The following is a 26115-nucleotide window of genomic DNA, read 5'->3' as shown; positions in this document are numbered from 1 at the left end:
ACATCTGCCAAATTTCACTGAATTATCTTTAAATTTGCGACCTGTAGTTTGATTAAAAGGTTTACAAGGCCTATTCGGGGGTTCAGTTGTATGGGGGCTAGATGAGAAAATGGACCGATGTTAATCATTTTCAATAAGCTTCGTCTCTGGGACAATAGAAGATCATGTGATTATCTTCAAAATTGCGACCTGTAGTTTGATTAAAAGATTTACAAGCCCTATTCGGGGGTTCAGTTGTATGGGGGGTAGATGAGAAAATGGACCGATGTTAACCATTTTCAATAGGCTTCGTCTCTGGGACAAGATCACAAGATCATGCGCCAAATTTCATTGAATTATCTTCAAAATTGCGACCCGTAGTTTGATTTAAAGGTTTACAAGCCCTATTCGGGGGCTCAGTTGTATGGCGGCTAGGTGAAATAATTGACCGATATTAACCATTTTCAATAGGCTTCGTCCCTGGGACAATAGAAGATCATGTGCCAAATTTCATTGAATTATCTTCAAAATTGCGACCTGTAGTTTGATTACAAGGTTTACATGGACGGACAGACGGACGGACGGACAGACGGACGGACATAGCTAAATCGACTCAGAAAATGATTCTAAGCCGATTGGTATACTTTAAGGTGGGTAAAGGACCAATATTATTGTGCGTTACAAACATCAGCACAAATCCAATATACCCTCCCCACTAAAGTGGTGTAGGGTATAAATATATATGTAAAAGAAATAAGTAAAAGGATTCTTATATTCCCACTATCATATCAATCAATTGTTTAGATTGGTTGAGTAGGCACAAACTAAAACATTTCTCATAAATAGGAAACTTCCATTCCCCCGGGTCCATTTTTAAGATACTTTAAAAGTGGAGGGATATAGGCAAGTACTAGGAAACTTTAAAAACATTTCCACAAATTTGAATTCATATTTACCCTTTGTATTGTTTCTTCAAAATTTTGATGAGGTTCTACACGTTTCATGGTACCACAGCTTTTTATTTTTTCCGAAGTCTGTAAGAAAAGAAAAAAACATAGATGAAAACATAAAACCTTATTAAACTTAAATCTACTTGAACTACAATTATCTATACTCAATCTCAGCTAATACAGACAAACAAATTAAATTTACCTTAATAATAAGCAAATAATAAACAAAGCTTTTAACATCTGTAGTTAAAACCAATTTAAATCTCTTTATTTAATAGTTTATTTAAATATGTATGTATGTATGTATACAATATTAAATATTCTATTGTTTGCTATTAAACCTAACTAACGTATTAGTAATTTTCTTTCATTCGATACAATCTTATTTATATTAATCATACGCCACATGCGCCACAAGTAGACAATTTAATTTTATTCTTTGGTTTTTGTTAATGTCAACAAAACTTAATAGTAATCAGTGTATTGGTCGACTGGCTTGAATAAAAAGTACAGAGTCCAAGTTTGTTAAACTCGACAATATCTTTAAAATGTCACAACTTACATTTGCACAAGTGAGGGTCGGCGGGACCCGTCTATTCCGCTAGCTTCAGTGGGTGGGGAGGTTCTTGACCCTACTCGTTCAATGTACCTGTCGCCTTAATTTATTACAGAGTCCCTGGTAAAGTGGTTGCTAACAATATGGATATGGATTGGTATACTAATCTATTGAATCCCCAAAAACAATGTTAAAAAAAAAAATAATCTAAATAAAACGGAAGTGTTGAAATCTACTAAGTGGAGGAGTTTTTAAAGTGGTTTTATAATAGGGATGATGATATTCCCGTTAAGTTCGTAACCCACCTCAACCTTTGTCCTTTATCCAACCTATAATATTAATAAAAGGACCCTAATATGTTTTTTTTCTTCTCAACCGAAAGGAAAAAGTCAAAAATTATTTTATTCACACATTGTTAATAATGTTTATTGTTTATAAATTCAGGTTTTAATCATTATTCTAACGATTTGATTTTAAAATCTTTAAAAAAACTATTTTTTTATGTTTGAATTTCAATTTCAAACTAAATTAAATAATTTTTCTTTAATAAAACTAATTTTCCTAATTCATTCTGTTACCAGAAGTAAACAAATGTTAAATATTAACATTTTCGAATTAAAAAACTAAATTGATAATAACATGCACTTAAATCTAATAAAATTTGCAACAAAAATTGATTTTTATAAATTAGTTTCAACTTGCACAGTTTAAAAATGTAAATAACAAACGCGATAACAAATTTAAATATTTAACAACGGAGCAGTAGGGTGAAAAATCAAATAACAAATCGAGGAGAGTTAATTATTATACATAATTATTGCTTTTACCGATTCATTAAAGCTTTATCGAAAGCTTTCTTTTAATATTGATCTCTTCTCTGCGAATGAGAGAGATTGAGTGAGTTTTTTTTTTATTATCTTTTGTTTGTTTTCTTTAATCTTTGTTTAAATTAACACCGAGGTCTCGATATACGCATAATAATGATATTAAAAATCATATAAAATTTAGAAATAATTTTGGCCAAAATAAGAACATATTCTTTTATATTTTGATTGACACATTTTTAAATGTATTTATACAGTTTTCTTTTAATTGTTTAAACAAAAAATGTATGAATACTAATTTTGCATTATTGATTTTAATTATTTAACATTTTCTTAAGATATTTTTATGTTCTTAGTTTGTTCAAAAAAAAATAAAAGAACAAAGTAATATACAGAAATAAATCAATTACTTACATGCAGGCCGCTGAAGATCTTCGTTGGTGCTGCAGGCGAGAGAGGTGTAGAGCTGGGGATGTTGTAAATTTTGTTTTTATTCGTAATTTCTTGTATTTATATGATTAACTTTCTTTAATTTGTTTTTTTTTTTATCGGTTTTACTTGACTTTTACATATTCTTCTTCTTTATTTTATTTTTTTATATTTTTCTTTTGGTTCTTTTGATATCTTTTTCTCTTTTTTTTCACAAATTTTTAATAACCTTTTTTTTTTTCTTACAAGATCAAAAAATACCAAAGGAAAAAGCAAAAAAATACAAAAAAAAATATACAACATATAAAAAATATAAAAATTTATGCACAGTGGGTTGATGAAATTTTAATTTGCAAAATATTGTTTTTCTAGATTTTTTTTTTTTTTTGTTTCTTTTAATGAAGTTTTATATATTTTTTTTGTGCCTAAATTTCAGGTTCTTTGGTTACTTGTTTTACAATAGTTTGCAACCAAACTTCGTCAAACTACTGTGCACTTTTAATTTTAAAAACACCGAACCGATTTGGTCACTATTTAACAATTAACTTGTTTTTTTTCTCCAATGATTTTGTTAATTTGATTTCTATTCTTAATTATTTTTTTTTTTATCTTTATGTTTTTTTTTTACTGAAGATTTTTTTTTTTTCTTTTATGATTTTTTCTTTTAAGGAACACTGTGCAAATTGCCACGATTTAGAAAATTACACAATATAAATAATTTAAATATACCCTTTTTTGACTTAATTCTTTTAATCTTTTTCTTTTCTTCTACTTTTAATTTAATTAAATGCAAATTTTACTTAATAATTACTTTAAATTTCACGTTTCACTATCTTTTTCTAGTTTTCACACATAAGTTTCTTAAAATCTTTTTTTTTCTTTCAAATTCTTCAATCACTTTGATCTTTGTTCTTTTATCTTTGATTCTACTTTGATCTAGGTTGGTATTTGAATTTTGACGATGCTTCTTCTTATGGGAATTTTAGTGGGATCAAATATTGACAAATCTTTTCCTCTCCTTTCGTTCTCCTGTCCTATTATTCTTATTCTTCTTTTTTTTTTGACATCAACCAAACAGAATCAAAAGAATAAAGATTCGATGGATTTTATGTCAAAAATAAATGACAAATTAACGAAGTAATTTTAACTCTCCAAGGAGTAAAAGACCTGTAAATGGTTTTGGAAAAATATTTCAAATATAAGTATCCAGATTCTGGATAAGAAAGAGGATTTGGTTAAAATTACCTTATCTTCCTTGATTGCCAAGTGTGATTGATGGATTTACGGAACAATTATGAGGATGGAATCCACTTAAAAAGTTTACTATTCCTTTATAATTAAATCGTTAAGATTTCTATAAAGGATAAAGGCGTAAGTATAAAGATTTACTTGGCAAAGGAAAGGAACTTTACCATTCAACTAGCGGATCCTGTCTTCTCAAAAATTAACACTTTCTTTAACTATATTTACCAGTAGTATTAACTCAATCTTTAGAGTTTAGGTGTTGATGGTAGGCCAGATAAAACGGAAAAGGATGATGGTTTCCTGGCTAGGTACTACCTCACCTTAATGAAAATTTATCTTAGCCCAATATGACATTTCTTTCCAGGCTATAAGCCCTCTAGTGACTAATTTAACTAATGACATTTCAATTCGCCGTAAACCGATACGTGATATTGAACTTGGCATTACCGCTAAAATTTACGATCGTTTTAAATAATAACATAAACAATGCATAACTTGCTGATATGGAATTTGTTTATTGAGATATTTAACAAAAAAGGTTTTAACAAGATTGTAATAATATAAATTTGTAAAATAACAACAATAAAATTTTTGAAATATGAAAATATGTAACAATGCAAATGTGTAACAAGAAAAAAAAATGTGTAAAAATTATAGTTTTAGAAAATGTAAAAGTTGTATGGTGTATAAATGTTTGTTTCAACCGGATTGCACATTACAAAACCGGATAATTTAAAGATTTTTCGCACTAAATTAGGCGGAAAAACAATCGCGGTTTCATTATTGCGATATTTGTAAAAGTTCACTTTGAATTTGTTGTCGTCTATCCAGAAAACGAAGCATTGCATGCATTTTTCTTTGGACAAAATTGGATCGGTTGCAGCGGGGACATTCCCCATGTAACTTGAAATACATATCTGCACAATCTAAATGATATTTATGTTGGCAATCACTAATTGTTAAGTATAAACGACTTGCTACCATTTCTGTGTTACAAATGAGACAAACTGGTGTTCTGTTCGATCCCATAATTAATTATTTGCAAATTTCAACAATATTCTGTAATAAAAAATGAAAATAAACTAAATTAACCAAAGATAATCATAAAATATAGAATATATTTTATTATAACTAATACTCAAATTTTGATATCCTTGGCGTGATATGTACCTGAATTCTTAGACTCTATATCTTCTAATACATAATAACAGTTTCCTAGCTTTTCTTTTACTCTAGCTCGTATATAAAGAGGACTTAGTTTGGCATTAAAATTTTTCTCCGCGCTGCTCTGAGCAAAATTCCTTCGGAATACTTCCTGTCCTACATTATAACCCACTGACCTGGCTCTTAAATTGTACTGTTTCACATTAATATCGTAAGCTTTTTTCATGTTCTTTGAAATAGAATCGCGTAACAAAGCTAACCTATCATCACGTAGTATATTAACATCAGATTCTCCTAACGATTGAATATCTTTAAGTAGTTTATACGACGAAGCATGCGTTATCATATCGAAACCGTATAATGCATGATAAGGAGAGAAACCAATGGAGTTGTGAATGGCATTACGAAGTGCACAACTAATTGAGGATATGTTTTCATCCCATTCACGATGATCTTTTTTAAGATACGATCTTATTGCGGCAATGATCGATCTATTAACCCTTTCCGAAGCGTTGCTTTGGGGTGAGTATAACGCGGTGTAAATATGATGAACTCCATAAGTCGTAAGAAACGCGTTAAATTCATTACTGCGAAATTGGCTACCATTATCGCTTATTAGCATCTCAGGAACTCCGTAATGATGAAAAATATGTTTTTCTATAAATTCTGTGATAACAGATGAAGTAAATTTCCTAATGGGACAAAGCCAGTGGTACTTAGAGAAGTGATCAAGGACGATCAACAACCCAATGAATCCTTTTTTTGCTTCTAGGATATGGACCTAAAAGATCCACGTATATCCGTTGAAATGGTCTTACGGAAATGCTCATATTTCCCATTTCCGGTTTTTGTATTCGATTTGTAGCTTTGGTACTTTTGCATATTTGACAATTATTCACATAATTTTTAACGTTAGCCACCAATTTAGGCCAAAAGAAGTATCTACGAATTAGGTTTATCGTTTTTCCAATGCCACCGTGCGATGCTAAGACTGAATCGTGACAACGATTTAGGATGTCAGTTCTTAAACCTTCGGGAATCCACAATTTCCACGAATTTTCATCAATCTCTGGAATACCCTTACTAAAATTCCTACGAATATAAACATACCTATCAATTATCTTAATATCCGGATATGAACTTTGGTTGTTTTCAATTTTTTGCTTTAATGTTATATAGTCATTGTCTAAAAAGTGTGTGGAATCTAAATCGATTTCCGGTTCTATACTATTTAAAGAGCATATATCGCCTTCATGCATCCTACTGAGCGCGTCTGGTACTATGTTGTCCTTCCCCTTTCTGTGACTAATTGAAAATTTATAATATTGTAGTTTTAAAACCCATCTTGCGAGTCTACCTTTTAAGTTTTGTTGTCTCATCAGCCAAATTAAACTGCTGTGGTCTGTAATAACCTCGAATTCTTGAAGTTCTATATAGCACCTAAATCTTTCGATTGCCTCTACTGCTGCTAAGCACTCTTTCTCTGTTACAGAGTAATTTCTCTGTGCAGAATTCAGTTTCTTTGACATATAAGCTACGGGATTTTCTTCTCCATTTTCCCCTAATTGTACAAGAACTGCTCCTATGCCAAAGTCACTTGCATCGCAATGAATATAAAACTTTTTAGAGAAATCTGGGTTTATTAAAACGGGAGCACTAGTCAATAATCGTTTAATGTTTTGAAAAGCTTCATTGGCCTCTTGAGTCCACTCAAATTTCTTCTTTTTGCACAATAGTTCGGTGATAGGGTGAGTTACTTCAGCGAAATTGGCAATGAATCTTCGATACCATCCGGTTAAGCCGAGAAAACCCCTAACTTGCTTCAATGTTTTCGGTATTGGCCAGTTAATTATAGATTCTATCTTTCCTTGATCAGTAGATATGCCTCCATTTCCTATTATATAGCCTAAATACTGTACTTTTCTTACACAAAACTTGCTTTTGTTGAGGTTAAGCGTTAGATTTGCTTTCTTAAATTGTTCGGCTATTCTAATAAGAATCGATATATGGTTTTCAAATGTATCTGACACTACACAAACATCATCTAGATACCCAAATACAGAATGCTTGAGATCTGGGGGTATAATCGAATCCATAAGGCGGCACATGGTCTGAGGAGCCGTGCATAATCCAAAAGGCATCACAGTGAATTGATATAGTGGCCTTCCTGGTACGGTAAATGCTGTAATTGGTTTCGAATCCTCTTCTAAAGCTATTTGCCAATACGCGTCTTTCAAATCAATTTTACTAATGATGTTTGCTTTAGGCAAACGAGCAAATATACCCTCAATACTTGGCAATGGGTACGCATCTTTTGTAGTTACCTCGTTTATCTTTCTTGCATCTAAACATAATCTTACTTTCCCAGGTTTTATCACTAATCTCATCGGCGAACTCCAGGCGCTTGTACTCTCTTCGATGACTCCTAAGCTTAACATGCGATCCACTTCAGTATACATCAACTTTTCTACTGCTGGAGATACAGGATAAAACCTTTGTTTTACAGGTTTCGCGTTACCTATATCTATACTGTGTTTTATTAATGACGTTTTCCCTAAACCCTGATTTTCAAAGCTTGGAAAGAATGTTTTTACTAAATCGAGTTTTTGTTGTTGTACGTCCGTTAAAGGATAATTTTCCGAATCTTCATTGACAATTTCTGTTTTGGTTTCATTTAATGTTACGCCAGCTACTATATTATTCATTAAACCGAAATTTCGCCAGAAATCTAATCCTAGTATAAGACGTTGATTGAGTGCAGGTACTATATATAATGTGATCTTATTGTTGATTCCTTTATAACACATTTCCAGTTCGACTAGACCTATAACTTGTTGTGCTTTACCATCAGCAGTACGAACAGCTGATAGTATATTTTTATATCCGGGATGTTTTGAAAAATCTTCCTGTGCCAAATCTTTTCCTAAACAGGAAATATTTGCACCTGTATCTAACAATCCTAACTCTGTCTTATCTAAAAACTTTACCTCTGCATATAATCTACCATCAATTTCAGAATTTATAATAGATGAAACTAATAATTTTTGCGTATGTTTAATTTTATCGTAAAAATTACGCATACGTACTGTATTCCTATTATACTTTCTAACTACTTTACTATCTAAACTATTATCATTAAAAATTCTAAATCTAGCACTTATATAATCCTTTAATCTTTCATGAAAAGGACGAATTTTGTATAATTTAATATCCTTATCCTTTAATTCATTTTCCCTATCCTTATTCTCTAAGATTACACAATTTTTCAACTCGATTTCCTGATTTTCTCCAATTTCATTTAAACTTTCATCTTTTCTTTCGGTATTATTGTTTTCATTATCATTTCCGGTATTTGGATATTCTATTTCGGATCTATTCGATTGTTGTTGTAGTTCCTGTAGTTTTTTGAACACTTTTCACATTGAGGTTTATACATATCCTTAAGACCGCATCCGTAACAAAAAATTTTACGATCCTTAAGGCACATGTCCCACAAGTGACCTTCTTCATCGCAATTCCAGCATATAATCTTTCTTTTTGGCTGAGAATCAAGTGCATTTACCTCTAAATCAGAGTTTCTAGCAATTTCCTGATCCGTTAATTGTTCATTTATTTCCTCACTTTCTATGGCTGCTATCCGACGTTGTTGGCCAGTGGTAGGGTAACGATTGACATTATTTCTACGAAATGAATCTTCATTCAACAATTTCTCCCGTTTCTGACAAAGCTGTTTCAAATGTCCTATAGATCTGACCTGAACATATAATAATTCATGTCTAATTTCGGGCCTAAGATTCCTAATCACTATCTCAATCAACTCTTCTTCTTCCAAGGGAATAGATAATCGGTCTATAATACTGTTGATAGCATCATAAAAGGTTTCAAATGACTCAAATGGCTTTTGTTTACGGTTGTGAAGTTCTTCGCGTATATCAAATGTGGTTCTGTGATCCCTATACTGTTTCATAAGTTCTGTACAAAAAGATTCCCAAATAATTCTTGGAACTGTTTTCCTATACCTCCAATACCATGTTCTAGCTTTACCTGACATTAAAACGTGCAAATTTTTCCCTACACTCTCATTAAAATTGCCATTAAATGTTTCTTCCACTAAACATTTAATTCTATATAAGAATTCTTCGCAATGTAGTCCATCAGCTGATCCATCGAACTTAACATTCCAACTTTGTATTATAGTTGTAACTTTATCTGGATGTAATTTTATTCTATTGGCTGTATAAACTGAACTAAGATTTTGAACATTTTGAGCAGAGATATTAGGTGAATTCCATTCTAAATTATCCTGATGTATTGGTGGTGAAGATGTAGATTGTCGTTGTGTTTGAAGTTGTAGTTGTTGTTGGTTTCGTTGCTGTTGAGTAGGTTCTTGGCTTGACTGATGCCATGGGCTTAAATTCATCTGAGAAAGCATTCTTTGAACTGTAGTTTCAATCATCTGTGCCATACGATTTGCATTACGATTCCCTCTCCTACCTCTATTAGACTGGTTTGTTGTATTATGTTGACTATAATTGGGGTTCTGCGACTCATTCATCGTTACATTTACTTCTGGCTGTGAATCCACGTCTATTATCTCTGTTCCTAAAGAAGCTCCTTCTACATTGACTTGTGTAGATTTGCCATCCTTCTGTACCCTATTTGAGGACCTAGTATTATAAGCTTTCGTTGCGGACCCACGACCTCTTCCACGATAAAAAGAACTCTTGGCCTTTTCTATAGGTTTAGCTCCTATTTGACTTAAATCATTCTCATGACATAATTTGCCACAATTTGGACACTCATTAGAACTATTTATCCATTTCGTAATACATTCTCTATGGAAAGTATGTTTACACTTGGTCAAAGCACATTCGCTAGGGTTTCACATTTCCAACTCACAAAGAGAACAGGCTAGACCTAAGTTATGTTCTGTCATGGCTGGAATATCTTCTGTACTTCGAACGACTGCCATTATAAACAAAAAAAATAGCTAACTATTCGCAAGGGTTTATAAAATGTATATCTGAAAACCTACAGATTAATAAAACAATCTATATTGAAAACTTCAAATACTATAAAAGTACGAAACTATTTCAGTCAATAAATAAAGTGATTGAAAAGCTTCATAAAATCCAAAACAAATAAATTGGCAAATTACAACAAAGTTGTATTCCTCAATGAGTATTATTGTATAAATACAATGAAAATTTTATATTAAATTAGTATGACTTTCCTTATCTTCGGTTGAGAAGTTAAAATATATGTATAAAAAATAATATTTTAAATAATTTTAAAATATTTATTGAAAATATTTTCCACTTTAAAAAAAAATCTACAAAATTAAAAATATGGTTTATTGAAATTCGAATAATCTGATTTAGAATTCCTAACAAAACTATCGCAAGTAGCCTCATTAAACGGACTGAATTCCGCCGTAAACAGCAGAAGGTTCAATATTCCAAGTAAAACTATCAACTTGAAAAGTTTTGCCTGAAAAAACTCAATCAAAAATTCTTGGAATTATCTTCATAATTACTAAATATAAACTCCTGATTACAAAGGAATCTCAAATTGCCAACCGGTCGAAATCTACTCATTCTAATTGCCGATAAGTAGTCGAATTCCAGGAAGGTTTAAAAATTTATTATAAACTAGAAGTTTACAAAAAGAAATTGAATCCAAATATTCCCTGGTATGAAAATTGAACTATAGAAATTAAAATATTCGTGCACACAGAGAAATCTGCTACACAGGAATGTAACTTTCTAGGAATAACATCCTAGTAATCTAATTCCTCTGGAACCTGGTATTTCGACGATGATATCCACTTTTCGGCACATAACCCATCGAAAGTTCCAGGCCCCACGTTGGGCGCCATTTTATGTATTGGTCGACTGGCTTGAATAAAAAGTACAGAGTCCAAGTTTGTTAAACTCGACAATATCTTTAAAATGTCACAACTTACATTTGCACAAGTGAGGGTCGGCGGGACCCGTCTATTCCGCTAGCTTCAGTGGGTGGGGAGGTTCTTGACCCTACTCGTTCAATGTACCTGTCGCCTTAATTTATTACAGAGTCCCTGGTAAAGTGGTTGCTAACAATATGGATATGGATTGGTATACTAATCTATTGAATCCCCAAAAACAATGTTAAAAAAAAAAATAATCTAAATAAAACGGAAGTGTTGAAATCTACTAAGTGGAGGAGTTTTTAAAGTGGTTTTATAATAGGGATGATGATATTCCCGTTAAGTTCGTAACCCACCTCAACCTTTGTCCTTTATCCAACCTATAATATTAATAAAAGGACCCTAATATGTTTTTTTTCTTCTCAACCGAAAGGAAAAAGTCAAAAATTATTTTATTCACACATTGTTAATAATGTTTATTGTTTATAAATTCAGGTTTTAATCATTATTCTAACGATTTGATTTTAAAATCTTTAAAAAAACTATTTTTTTATGTTTGAATTTCAATTTCAAACTAAATTAAATAATTTTTCTTTAATAAAACTAATTTTCCTAATTCATTCTGTTACCAGAAGTAAACAAATGTTAAATATTAACATTTTCGAATTAAAAAACTAAATTGATAATAACATGCACTTAAATCTAATAAAATTTGCAACAAAAATTGATTTTTATAAATTAGTTTCAACTTGCACAGTTTAAAAATGTAAATAACAAACGCGATAACAAATTTAAATATTTAACAACGGAGCAGTAGGGTGAAAAATCAAATAACAAATCGAGGAGAGTTAATTATTATACATAATTATTGCTTTTACCGATTCATTAAAGCTTTATCGAAAGCTTTCTTTTAATATTGATCTCTTCTCTGCGAATGAGAGAGATTGAGTGAGTTTTTTTTTTATTATCTTTTGTTTGTTTTCTTTAATCTTTGTTTAAATTAACACCGAGGTCTCGATATACGCATAATAATGATATTAAAAATCATATAAAATTTAGAAATAATTTTGGCCAAAATAAGAACATATTCTTTTATATTTTGATTGACACATTTTTAAATGTATTTATACAGTTTTCTTTTAATTGTTTAAACAAAAAATGTATGAATACTAATTTTGCATTATTGATTTTAATTATTTAACATTTTCTTAAGATATTTTTATGTTCTTAGTTTGTTCAAAAAAAAATAAAAGAACAAAGTAATATACAGAAATAAATCAATTACTTACATGCAGGCCGCTGAAGATCTTCGTTGGTGCTGCAGGCGAGAGAGGTGTAGAGCTGGGGATGTTGTAAATTTTGTTTTTATTCGTAATTTCTTGTATTTATATGATTAACTTTCTTTAATTTGTTTTTTTTTTTTATCGGTTTTACTTGACTTTTACATATTCTTCTTCTTTATTTTATTTTTTTATATTTTTCTTTTGGTTCTTTTGATATCTTTTTCTCTTTTTTTTCACAAATTTTTAATAACCTTTTTTTTTTTCTTACAAGATCAAAAAATACCAAAGGAAAAAGCAAAAAAATACAAAAAAAAATATACAACATATAAAAAATATAAAAATTTATGCACAGTGGGTTGATGAAATTTTAATTTGCAAAATATTGTTTTTCTAGATTTTTTTTTTTTTTTGTTTCTTTTAATGAAGTTTTATATATTTTTTTTGTGCCTAAATTTCAGGTTCTTTGGTTACTTGTTTTACAATAGTTTGCAACCAAACTTCGTCAAACTACTGTGCACTTTTAATTTTAAAAACACCGAACCGATTTGGTCACTATTTAACAATTAACTTGTTTTTTTTCTCCAATGATTTTGTTAATTTGATTTCTATTCTTAATTATTTTTTTTTTTATCTTTATGTTTTTTTTTTACTGAAGATTTTTTTTTTTTCTTTTATGATTTTTTCTTTTAAGGAACACTGTGCAAATTGCCACGATTTAGAAAATTACACAATATAAATAATTTAAATATACCCTTTTTTGACTTAATTCTTTTAATCTTTTTCTTTTCTTCTACTTTTAATTTAATTAAATGCAAATTTTACTTAATAATTACTTTAAATTTCACGTTTCACTATCTTTTTCTAGTTTTCACACATAAGTTTCTTAAAATCTTTTTTTTTCTTTCAAATTCTTCAATCACTTTGATCTTTGTTCTTTTATCTTTGATTCTACTTTGATCTAGGTTGGTATTTGAATTTTGACGATGCTTCTTCTTATGGGAATTTTAGTGGGATCAAATATTGACAAATCTTTTCCTCTCCTTTCGTTCTCCTGTCCTATTATTCTTATTCTTCTTTTTTTTTTGACATCAACCAAACAGAATCAAAAGAATAAAGATTCGATGGATTTTATGTCAAAAATAAATGACAAATTAACGAAGTAATTTTAACTCTCCAAGGAGTAAAAGACCTGTAAATGGTTTTGGAAAAATATTTCAAATATAAGTATCCAGATTCTGGATAAGAAAGAGGATTTGGTTAAAATTACCTTATCTTCCTTGATTGCCAAGTGTGATTGATGGATTTACGGAACAATTATGAGGATGGAATCCACTTAAAAAGTTTACTATTCCTTTATAATTAAATCGTTAAGATTTCTATAAAGGATAAAGGCGTAAGTATAAAGATTTACTTGGCAAAGGAAAGGAACTTTACCATTCAACTAGCGGATCCTGTCTTCTCAAAAATTAACACTTTCTTTAACTATATTTACCAGTAGTATTAACTCAATCTTTAGAGTTTAGGTGTTGATGGTAGGCCAGATAAAACGGAAAAGGATGATGGTTTCCTGGCTAGGTACTACCTCACCTTAATGAAAATTTATCTTAGCCCAATATGACATTTCTTTCCAGGCTATAAGCCCTCTAGTGACTAATTTAACTAATGACATTTCAATTCGCCGTAAACCGATACGTGATATTGAACTTGGCATTACCGCTAAAATTTACGATCGTTTTAAATAATAACATAAACAATGCATAACTTGCTGATATGGAATTTGTTTATTGAGATATTTAACAAAAAAGGTTTTAACAAGATTGTAATAATATAAATTTGTAAAATAACAACAATAAAATTTTTGAAATATGAAAATATGTAACAATGCAAATGTGTAACAAGAAAAAAAAATGTGTAAAAATTATAGTTTTAGAAAATGTAAAAGTTGTATGGTGTATAAATGTTTGTTTCAACCGGATTGCACATTACATCAGGTCAGTTAGAATCTATTCTATTGTAAATTTTCAATTATAATTTTGTCCAAGTTGACTGTCAACTTTTGAAGTGTCTAATTTAAAGTCATCTACTTTCAATAGCAATTGTTTATATAATTAATCATTAATTGGAATGGAATATGTTAAATCAGCAGATGTTTGTTGAATGCACACGCATACTGTTGTTGCCTTTATGTATGTTGCATTTATGTATGTTAAAATAAATGTAAATGATTGTGTAAACTAATGTTTATGTATACGTTGTGAACGTGTTATTTGTTTAATTATTACAACGTCTGTTTAAAAGGGTTGGGTTCAAAATGTTTTAAATAAAATTTAGCTTATTAATTCTTTTCATTACATTTTTCTTTGATTTACCTGAGAGTAAGCTATCAAAAAACGAAACTGTTGTTTTTTAGTGGAAGATTTGATTTTTTTTGTCATAATCTTTCTAAATCGTTTTTGGTGCCACCTTAATATGCGTTTAAATATGTATGTACACGATAGATGTATGTATAAGTGACAAAGTGAAATCGTTGTAGTTGACTTTATTAAAGATAATTATTAACATCATCAAAAACTAATTATTTTTAAACCATCTAATAGTTTTAGTTGAACATTTAGCTTTGGTTTTGTCTTCCTAAGAAGCAACAAATAAACTTTGTATTTTCCTTTTACAATTTAGAGTAGAAATGTTTGACTGACTCATTTTGTGAAGGAGTAAAAAGAAAACAAATCCATAATCTCAGATGTCCGGTGCTCTTTTGAAATTTAGGCAGAAAACGATTAAGAACTGTGGACCTTATAAGGATTTAAATACAGACACAGTCCCTGGGTAAATGAAAGTTAATGAAAGTTCGTTATTTAAATGGTATTTATGTATTTTTTATAATAGTGAGCCTAGGAACATAAAACTCCTATGTAGACTGTCCTATGTAGACTATCAGAAGGTCTAAATAATGACTCTTATATACAATTTTTCTACACTTTAGTGTATTCAGTGACACTTAAAGACCATTTTATTCATTATTAAATAGTTGTATAGCAATTACCAGTTGTTTTTTTCCTATCCTTTTAATTTCAATTTATTTCCCTACATAATAATATTGCTAAACTTTTTCCTTTTATCAAACTAAAGATTTTTACCAGCTTTAACCTTAACGGTCAATGTTTAACCGAAAAAAAGGAAAACCACAAAAAAGCAGAAGAAAGAGATTAAGAGAAAAATTTAGAAATGAATACATTTTGTATTATTTATGTTGTTGTTGTTCACTTAGTTGATGACTTACTTGATGAGTATTTCATGATCATCACCTGTACCCTTTTTTTCTTCGTTAAATTTATAAACAGTTTTTTTTGTTGTTGCTGTTGCTACTTTATTTATATCCTACTGAGTTTTTGCTACATTTTTTTACCATAAAACCGAAAATAAAGCCAACATATAAAGAACGAAAAGTAACCAACACAAAAACAACTGTCAGAATTTGTATGTTTTTTTTTTTTTTTTGTTCTTCCTTTTGTTACGAATGTACATTGTCGAAGGTGTTTTGGCTGCCGCTGATGATGTCCTTTACTGCCCTGCAATTTAGTGTGTAAATGTGTTTTTGTTCAGTTTCATTCAGGATATTGTAGAGGAAACATTTGCTGCTACTCAAGTACACTTTTGTTTACAAGTGTTTTTGTGTTTTGTTCCTTTCTATTAACGTTTCTTTTTTCTCTCTCTTGTTGTTTTTTGGATGGACAAATGTATTAGTATGTGTCTTCTTTGTGCATATATGTATGTATTTATGTATGTGTGTGTGTTGATTTAACGCGCTTCTATTCAGTGTTCATATGGTATAGCACACAGTTACGAATATACACACTTAAATATGGACATTGTGGTCTTTTAAACATGTATAAAACAACAAAACAACTACAATGTCAGTACATGGACATGTACAAGAAGTACATTAAACTGTTTGTTTCTATATGTCTATAAAGTACAAATGTACGTGTGCGTATGTCTGTCCGTCTGCATGTGTGTTAATGTAGCCACAGACAGACAATCTTTGTAATTAATGTTTTTTTACTCTCTGTTTATTTCAGTTCTATATGAAATGAAAGGGGCAGTATGAAAAGTCTTTTAGTTTAATTTCAGGCTGTAATATTATTTAATAGTTTTAAGTTAGTTTATAAATATCTAAATTATCGATCAATCGAATTTCTATTTTTTTTTTTTTTTTTCAGAAAAATAAAAAAATATTTATATAAAAATCTAATTTTATGTAAACATCAAACGATAAAAAATCGGCAAAAAATCAAAGTTTAGTAGAAAAATCAAACTTTCAATATAAAAAGATTTTCATAACAAAATCAAAATTACTTAAAAAATTTAAATTTCATTATCATGTTGAATTTTCTTAGAAAAGCTCGAAAAAAATTTCTATTTGAAATTTTCTTAAAAATTTTCAATATAAAGTCACACTATTGGTATTTCCAATTTCTTTTGAAATGCTTTTCCAACTAGCCTATTCTGTGTTAGAGCTAATAATATATGGCCGTTACTGCTGCTGCTTGTTCTTATCCATGTATCTGTTCTTGTTCTTGCATTGTTTTTTTCATCTTGTATTTTCTTTTTTTTGTATTTAGTTATTTTTTCATCTACATTTATTATTTAAGCACAATTTGTGTGTTCAGTTGTTCATGCATCGTTTATTTGATTTCGTTTTGTTTCCAACAAAAGTAGCCACACAGCAACCAACATTCACACTAACAGTAAGTAGACAATATCTAGTATGTATTGGAAGTAAGAAGAATACGTGGAGACGGGTTATTAGTTTCGTATGTCTGATCTTTTGTAGTTTTCTTTCATTATTCTTAGATTATAATATCAAAAGTGTAATAATAATCTATATATTTTTTCACTTTGCCAACTTTATGTTTTTTTTTTTTTATAATTTTTCTTTTTCCACTACTTCTACTGCTGTAGTCCAAAAATATTATTCATATTAACACTTTATTCGTTAAGATGGTGAAAAATGTGTATGTATTTGGTTATATTAAGTATGTATTTTTTTTTATTTGCATATGGTTTAAGATAACCATTTTGACTTCTCACAAATGTTATTTATAAGTAGAGGGCTAAAGAATATAGCTACATTTTTGGGCAATATATGATTTTGTGATGGTCTTTAGGTATTTTTGATACTTTATTAATTAATATATCAATTAAAAATATTCCTTATGTTACACTTTACAAATAGAGCCAGGTAATTAGTTGATATAAAATTAATTATATTTTACTTAAATTAATATAATGCATTAAACTTGTATACAAATAACTACATATCGTATGAGTGTTTTGCATAACACAGATATATTAAATAATAATCATACGTCACCCATTACACGTTTAGCAAAGTGTATTCATAAAGCATGTCTGACAGAATTACTGAAGATTTGGATCCCGATGATAGCTAGGGTCTTTATAAAAATGGTTTTTATATAGATAAAGCTTAAGAGACTCCGCTATCTAGCAGATTTATTAATAAATATACTTTATAGCGTCGTTAACTAATACTAATTATTAATGCTTATTACAATTTTTCAATTACAACTCGTAATTACATTAGATTTTTGATTTAGCTGTTGAAAACAATTAATCTATGTGAATTAATAGAAAATGTGTAATTCTAATTTGAAATAGATTAAAACAAAATGAATACAAAGTCTAGAACTAGGCAAACACGCTGAATTAGAATTGAACCAGCACTGAATTAGAACTGAACTAGAACTGAACTAGAACTGAACTAGAACTGAACTAGAACTGAACTAGAACTGAACTAGAACTGAACTAGAACTGAACTAGAACTGAACTAGAACTGAACTAGAACTGAACTAGAACTGAACTAGAACTGAACTAGAACTGAACTAGAACTAGAACTGAACTAGAACTGAACTAGAACTGAACTAGAACTGAACTAGAACTGAACTAGAACTGAACTAGAACTGAACTAGAACTGAACTAGAACTGAACTAGAACTGAACTAGAACTGAACTAGAACTGAACTAGAACTGAACTAGAACTGAACTAGAACTGAACTAGAACTGAACTAGAACTGAACTAGAACTGAACTAGAACTGAACTAGAACTGAACTAGAACTGAACTAGAACTGAACTAGAACTGAACTAGAACTGAACTAGAACTGAACTAGAACTGAACTAGAACTGAACTAGAACTGAACTAGAACTGAACTAGAACTGAACTAGAACTGAACTAGAACTGAACTAGAACTGAACTAGAACTGAACTAGAACTGAACTAGAACTGAACTAGAACTGAACTAGAACTGAACTAGAACTGAACTAGAACTGAACTAGAACTGAACTAGAACTGAACTAGAACTGAACTAGAAGAACTGAAACTAGAACTGAACTGACTAGAACTGAACTAGAACTGAACTAGAACTGAACTAGAACTGAACTAGAACTGAACTAGAACTGAACTAGAACTGAACTAGAACTGAACTAGAACTGAACTAGAACTGAACTAGAACTGAACTAGAACTGAACTAGAACTGAACTAGAACTGAACTAGAACTGAACTAGAACTGAACTAGAACTGAACTAGAACTGAACTAGAACTGAACTAGAACTGAACTAGAACTGAACTAGAACTGAACTAGAACTGAACTAGAACTGAACTAGAACTGAACTAGAACTGAACTAGAACTGAACTAGAACTGAACTAGAACTGAACTAGAACTGAACTAGAACTGAACTAGAACTGAACTAGAACTGAACTAGAACTGAACTAGAACTGAACTAGAACTGAACTAGAACTGAACTAGAACTGAACTAGAACTTGTACCATTTTAAAAAATGTAGACCAATTGTAAGCAAAGTTATATTTTATAATCTATAACAAAGGTGGTTACCACATAATTTTGTATGTCGTTTATAAGCATGGATTAATATCTTTTCTTTACTTAAATTATCTTAAATTATTAAACTATGCATATTAAATACAAATTTTCAATATAAAATTTATTTTATTACAGATTTATAAAACAATTTTTTATATAGATATAAACAAAACTTAAATTAACTTAAGTATTAAATTAATATTTGTAGCAGAATTTCAATTTATAGTTTTAATAATAAAATTTGTTTCCAAATTCTATACTTATGTGAAAAGATACATATATTTACATTTAGAAATTGGTACAATGACCTTAGATCGACATTTTTTAATTCTCGAATACGTCAATGTTAAAAAAATTTAAACTATAGATAATTAAGACTTCTTATATATAAATAAAGTTCTCAAACTCTTTTAAGTCGTTAAGAGGCTTAACCAAGCAATCACCTTTAATGTATAACTTTAATGAGAACGTTAACACGTGATTTTCAATTGATTTTAAAATAGTTTCTAGTTCTAAATTACCCCTTTTAATTACCACCATTTAAACATACATAACTAAGTTTTTCTACTCCTTCACATGTATGCATTCAGTCTAAAAATTCCATTACAATTAAATGCAAAGTAGAAAAAAAACAAACGTAACAATTAAGCTCTTTAAAATCATGAAAATACTCATGTTTAACTAGAAAAATAAACTAAATGAAATAAAACCCAATTACATTTAACAAACAAACAGGAAACAGAAAACCCCACACTGGAGCATTTGCTTTTAGAACTAACGAACTGCCTTGCCTGTTTCAGTCTAAAGTAAGACAATTTACAAATACAATTTATTTACCTTTTAAGTTACATTCATTTTATCTGTTTGCAGCCTGAGCCGCAACTACTGCTAACACAACTATTGCCACTGTTGGCTGTTATATAAATGTTACTGTGTAAGTAAGTAACTGTGTTTGTGTTTTGTATGTTTAGTGTAATCCTAAAATTAACCTATTTTAATCCTTTATAAAAAATGTACAATGTTCCGGGTATCTACTCTACTTAAAGCACTAAGTATGGTAGTATGTATGTATAAGTAAAGTACTTTGCTATAAACTCTATGATTATTTCATATTGTTGTTGCTGTATCTTACCTTTAGTTGCATGCCTTCAGTTGGATTTAGTTCATCGCCAGTTTGTCGTAAACCGTTAATAAAACGAGCAAATACCGTACGTCTTTTATGCTTGTTACGGCCTTCTGTAAGACAAACAACATTTATAGACAATGAAAAACAAAGAACACAATCACTAAATGCCTTAAAATACTTAAAAGGTGGTATAAAATGACAACTACAACAATAAACTAAAGACAAATACAATTTAAATAGCTAAAGAACAATAAAGGAAACTAGGCCTATTTAAGTCGTCTTTCTGTCTGTCTGTCTGTCTGTCTGTCATTTATGTATTTGTATTTATAGTTTACCTGTTGCTGCAAATTCATAAAAGAAATTAGACCGTGCTCCTGGATAACTGTGCTGCATGCCGCTACTTAAATTAACTGATGATTTTGAATCAATAACACTACGTGCCATACGATTGGCCAACTCATTTTGGGCATAACTATAGATTTCATTTTCCTCACGATTCGAAAGACAACTAGAGGGCTGTGTTTTTAGAAAGGAAAAATATATTAGTTGAGTTTTTCTTGGTTTTACTAAAATATTTTTACTTACCGAATATTTTCCGGGTACATATAATGGTTGACTATGACTTGAGGGTAAAATGGCTTGATTAGCTATGTTGCCTGTTATCATGGCACTGACGCCCATGCCAAAACTGCCACTGGCACCACTACTATTGCCTCTTCTTAGTGTCCCTGTGTTACCTCCGCTGCCGCTAGTGGCCATTCGCATATGACGTTCCCGCCATTTCGCACTGCGTGCAAATTCAATGGCATCCAACACATCTTCATAAGGCATATTGACTTCTTTACTATAGTGGGCTGCTAGACCCTCCAAGTAGCCACGTTTGCCTTCCTGTAATAGAAGATCATTAAAATTGGATTAAGTAATATGCTTTGTTAGGATGAAAGAAGTAATTTGGTTAATGGATATTTCAATAAAATAATTTCATAATTTATTGAGCCAAACAAATCAGTAGATCAAAGGCTAGTGGCCAAGGTGTATTTCCTCGAATTTGAAGTATACCAATGGTAAAATATTGAAACTATGCAACTGAAATATTTAATATGGGTTTTCATATCAACGTTCAAAAGCCTCACAAACTGTGCAATCTGTACATTTTCGATAAGACATTGAAATTGTCACAAATTGTATGAGATTTTACTTCGACAACACTGATCGCAACACTGAACTGATAATTTTAAACTAAATTTCCTCTTTCAAATAATACAGTTAGCCATTTTTGCAAATTAGCATACGTGTTTTATGAATCACCTAAATATATTTTTTCAAATTGTTTTGTTGGCAATATTTAAATGTACTTAAACAAACAAACAAAAAAAAATAAGTATTTTGATTTAAATTAAACAAAAATCGATTTCCTTTTACTAACAAACAATCTGAGCTAAATTTAAACGTATTTATTATTATAAAAATAAAATCAAAATTACCATACGCATATATTCAAAATAAATACACACACACATGATATTTGCGCAGCATTTGAAATTCATTTAATATTAAACCTCCTTAAGGAAACAATATGGCTGTTATTTGCATAACCAAAAGAGGAAAGCAAAATCTCTTTCTATGCCTCTTTTTTCTCGCTTTCAAAAATAAATGTTTGGATTTATTTATTGTCTAAAATTGTGGGTAATAAAAATAAATTGCCGAAAAGAAAGTTAAATACTGCTAATGTTACTACTTCAAATGAAGATTATCAAAAGAGACAATAAGATGAGGTGGAGAGGATGACAATGATGATGATATTGAATTTTCTTTCTAGGAAAATCTATAGATTCATCATACATCTACATGTATTGTATTTATTTTGAGGCCTACTCATGGGGGCTTCCCCAACAAAACCCACTCACAAACCATATTGAAAACAGCAAATACATAAGAGCGTAGAAAAGAAAACAAAAGATAAAAAACAAAATTCAAATAAACCTAGGAGTGTTTGGTGGAACCAATGTGTGTATTTGGTGTAGAAAATACCATAAACCTATTACCCGTTGCTCCACTTTGTAGTATGTCGTCGTTATTGTTTTCTTATATTCCAGTCACACACTTTTTTAAAAATGTGGTTGTGGTTTTTTTTACATACTTGTTTGCGTGTGTATGTGTGTGCATCTCTTTTTTGTCGTTCTCTTTGCTGCTTTTTTGGACAACAGCTTACACAAGTTCGATCTTTTTACAGGGGCCCAGCAACCACAATGCAAAGTATAAAAGAAACATACAGAATATATCGAACTGCTATACAGCAACATCCGAACATCGGAAATCCCCAACAGTTAATCCCTGGTACATCACGACATCTACATTCATTTAATATGTACCTCTGAACTTTCAAACAGACATTCACAGGCAAGAAGAGCAAATGCTTCAACATGTAACACTCATAGACTTCAGAAACATACAACTGTGTTCAATATGAAACTCATACAGAAACTACATGTACGTTTGGAGTAGATGTGAATTTAAACACACATCCTTATAGCCAAATTGCTGTGTATCTTTGCCTTCAAAGTAAATAGGCTAAAAGTTGAAAATGAAATGAAAAAAAAGAATTACAACGACGCAACAAAAAATGAAACGAAATGAAAGTAAAATAAATACAAAATCCATATATACAAACATATTTATGTACACACAGTGTCACACAAACAAACAGCAATTTCAGAACTCGTGATGAGGTATGTAAATAGTAAGTAAGACAAATTCGTATACATACTCATGTTGAGAGCTGAAAAAAGTTCAATGTTTGATATTTGTTTTATGAGTATGGCGTAAAATTTGTTGACGATTTACATACAAACTAACAAACACACACACTACACTACACATTTCTTTATGTAGTATTCTCTGTGTTGTGTAATTTATGTATATTTACATGTGTATGTACATATGTATGTAAAACATAAGTGATGTCAGATGGTTGGATGATGCACGAATAAATGAGTAAGTAAATGAATGAATGGTAATAAAGTTGTTCGAATTTGATTCACAGGTAAGTAAAGCTGGTAGCTGAAATACATACATATATAAGTATGTTTGTGTGTACAAGTACCCACATATTTTTATTTTACAGATACATATTTGTATTGGTTAAGGGTGTAAAAGCATTTTTGGTTTTTTTGGAAAACTTTGGGAAAACTTAAATCCATGTTTGGTCTAAAATCGAAGAATGCTTGCAGTTAGTTAGTTAGTTAGTTAGTTAGTTAGTTAGTTAGTTAGTTAGTTAGATAGTTAGTTAGTTAGTTAGTTAGTTAGTTAGTAGTTAGTTAGTTAGTAGTTAGTTAGTTAGTAGTAGTTAGTTAGTTAGTTAGTTAGTTAGTAGTTAGTTAGTTAGTTAGTTAGTTAGTTAGTTAGTTAGTTAGTTAGTTAGTTAGTAGTTAGTTAGTTAGTTAGTTAGTTAGTTAGTTAGTAGTTAGTTAGTTAGTTAGTTAGTTAGTTAGTTAGTTAGTTAGTTAGTTAGTTAGTTAGTTAGTTAGTTAGTTAGTTAGTTAGTTAGTTAGTTAGTTAGTTAGTTAGTTAGTTAGTTAGTTAGTTAGTTAGTTAGTTAGTTAGTTAGTTAGTTAGTTAGTTAGTTAGTTAGTTAGTTAGTTAGTTAGTTAGTTAGTTAGTTAGTTAGTTAGTTAGTTAGTTAGTTAGTTAGTTAGTTAGTTAGTTAGTTAGTTAGTAGTTAGTTAGTTAGTTAGTTAGTTAGTTAGTTAGTTAGTTAGTTAGTTAGTTAGTTAGTTAGTTAGTTAGTTAGTTAGTTAGTTAGTTAGTTAGTTAGTTAGTTAGTTAGTTAGTTAGCAGTAAGTCTTTGAAACAACTTTCATCTCATAAACTTCTTTAGCTAAAATTATGCAAGAATTTCATAAAACTACTTTTGCTCTAACCCAATACTATATTAAAACTTGCTCTGAATTTATAATAGATATTTCATGAATTTGTTCTTCCAAGTTTTATGCGTTGAAACGTACAAATAATATGTGCTTTAAAATAAAAAATATTGAGGAAAGCTTATAGTCGGGACATATAAAATACCCTACAGCTGTTAAAGTAAAGAGCAATAGTTTATTGCATAAAATTGTTTTATTATATAAGGATACTGAATAATTTTCGGAAAGGCTACAAATCCAACTAATAAAAAACAGGAAACTCATTAGGATTTAGTTTAAATTTAGACCAAAGGGCTTATTGTTCGACTAGGAAAATCTGATTCGAAGGACCATTATATTTCGGTGCATAACAGACATTAGCACTAACGCATAATCCTTCCTGCAGCGGAGTATAACAAAGTACCAAAACTGAACATACAATCGTCATCATCGTGTCGTCGTCATGTAAATGGAAATTAAAATTTATTTACTTTTCATTTTACGAAATGGTGACTTTGTCGACATCGACATCAACAAAAGCAACTATAACTAACGTTGAACATAACCTACAATTTCTCAGGCATATGAACACAAATTAATATATACTACCATTTTCACAAGCCAAATAAAAAAAGCGCCAATGATGGCTGAATGAGTAAAAAGTTGGATAGATGCATGGTTGAATGGATGGGTGATGATGATGTTCATCATATGTCGATGATGTTGATGCTAATGATGATGGTGTGTTGCTTAAAGCCTGAGTTGAAATTATGATGAATGTGTATTATGAAGAGATTATTTTTCATATACCAAAAGAAATGTTTTCAATGTGTAGTTCTGTACATAAATTACTATGTATTGGTATTTGTTTACTTGAAAATATATTTGTATTTTTTGAGGAATTTCTTTCATTCCGTTTTGTTTATATGTTTTGCAACACAAAACCCAAACTAGAAGAACTATTTGGTTGTATGTAGAAATCTATGTGTATTTTGTACGTTGCATTTATGAATGTAAAATGTGTCACTAGTTCAGGGACGTACAATTGTTATCGGCCTCGTTGTTACCACCATCAGCATCATCAACTTAGCAGTAATGACTAATGTAGGTAAAATATGATGGCTTATAACGAGTAGCAAATGATATGAATGCTAAAGGGAACATAACGTTGGTTATTAACCCACAGACTCGTAGAAAAAATTGCAATTACTTAAAGACAAATAAATAAATAAATAAATAAAGTTGCAGTATACAAAGACGCTACTTTTACGTACTTAAATACTTTGTATATTTTTAAAGAAAAAGTCTTCAATTATGTGTATATATATGCATCTCTTACTAACTATGCAATTTAAAAATGCTATAAGTATATTTTTATTAAAATTTTCCTTCGTGCTGCCATAATTGTTACCACGTAGTTGCTGAAATCAAACTTCAGCTAGCAATTAAAAGTTTTTACTAAAAAACAAATATTTTAAGAAAACTTTAAATATTTTAAGGTCATTAATTTAAACAAAGAAAAAACTTCAATTAGTTGTAATTCTAGACATGATTTCTTATCGCATATTTTATCTTTTCATTATTTTCTGAGATCACCAAAATCTGCTTTATGTAAATCGGTTTCTTTTTTTTCTTCTTAAACTACTTAATATTTTTACTTGCAACAACAAAATTAAAGACAGAAATAAAGTTTTAATAAAATTGTTATAAATTTTGTTGTTGTTACTACTCATCGTTGTATCTTTATCTTCTTCATCTTGTTGAAGCCACAAAATTCCTTTAAGAAATATTTTATTATTAATTTCTTAGTTGAAAAAAGTTTGCTGTGTGTTCTTGTTCAATTTTTTTCTA

At 29.9% G+C, this 26115-nt stretch overlaps 1 protein-coding gene across 1 annotated transcript in view; it reads right to left on the bottom strand.

Moving 5' to 3' along the window:
• The window catches only part of LOC119603720, a 54819-nt gene that overhangs the window by 2044 nt on the left and 26660 nt on the right, over positions 1–26115 (bottom strand). Inside the window, 4 exon segments of the mRNA XM_037955873.1 lie at positions 936–1013; positions 20369–20472; positions 20698–20878; positions 20948–21250. Coding sequence (XP_037811801.1) covers positions 936–1013; positions 20369–20472; positions 20698–20878; positions 20948–21250 — 666 coding nt within the window.

This window comes from Lucilia sericata, unplaced genomic scaffold (genome assembly GCF_015586225.1).
Source record: "Lucilia sericata isolate MDLA Ls3-8-SP2 unplaced genomic scaffold, ASM1558622v1 Contig000331F_arrow, whole genome shotgun sequence".
NCBI classification, from domain to species: Eukaryota; Metazoa; Arthropoda; class Insecta; order Diptera; family Calliphoridae; genus Lucilia; species Lucilia sericata.
The sequence above is the reverse complement of the archived record's forward strand: the minus strand, read 5'-3'. Positions and strand labels throughout refer to the sequence as shown.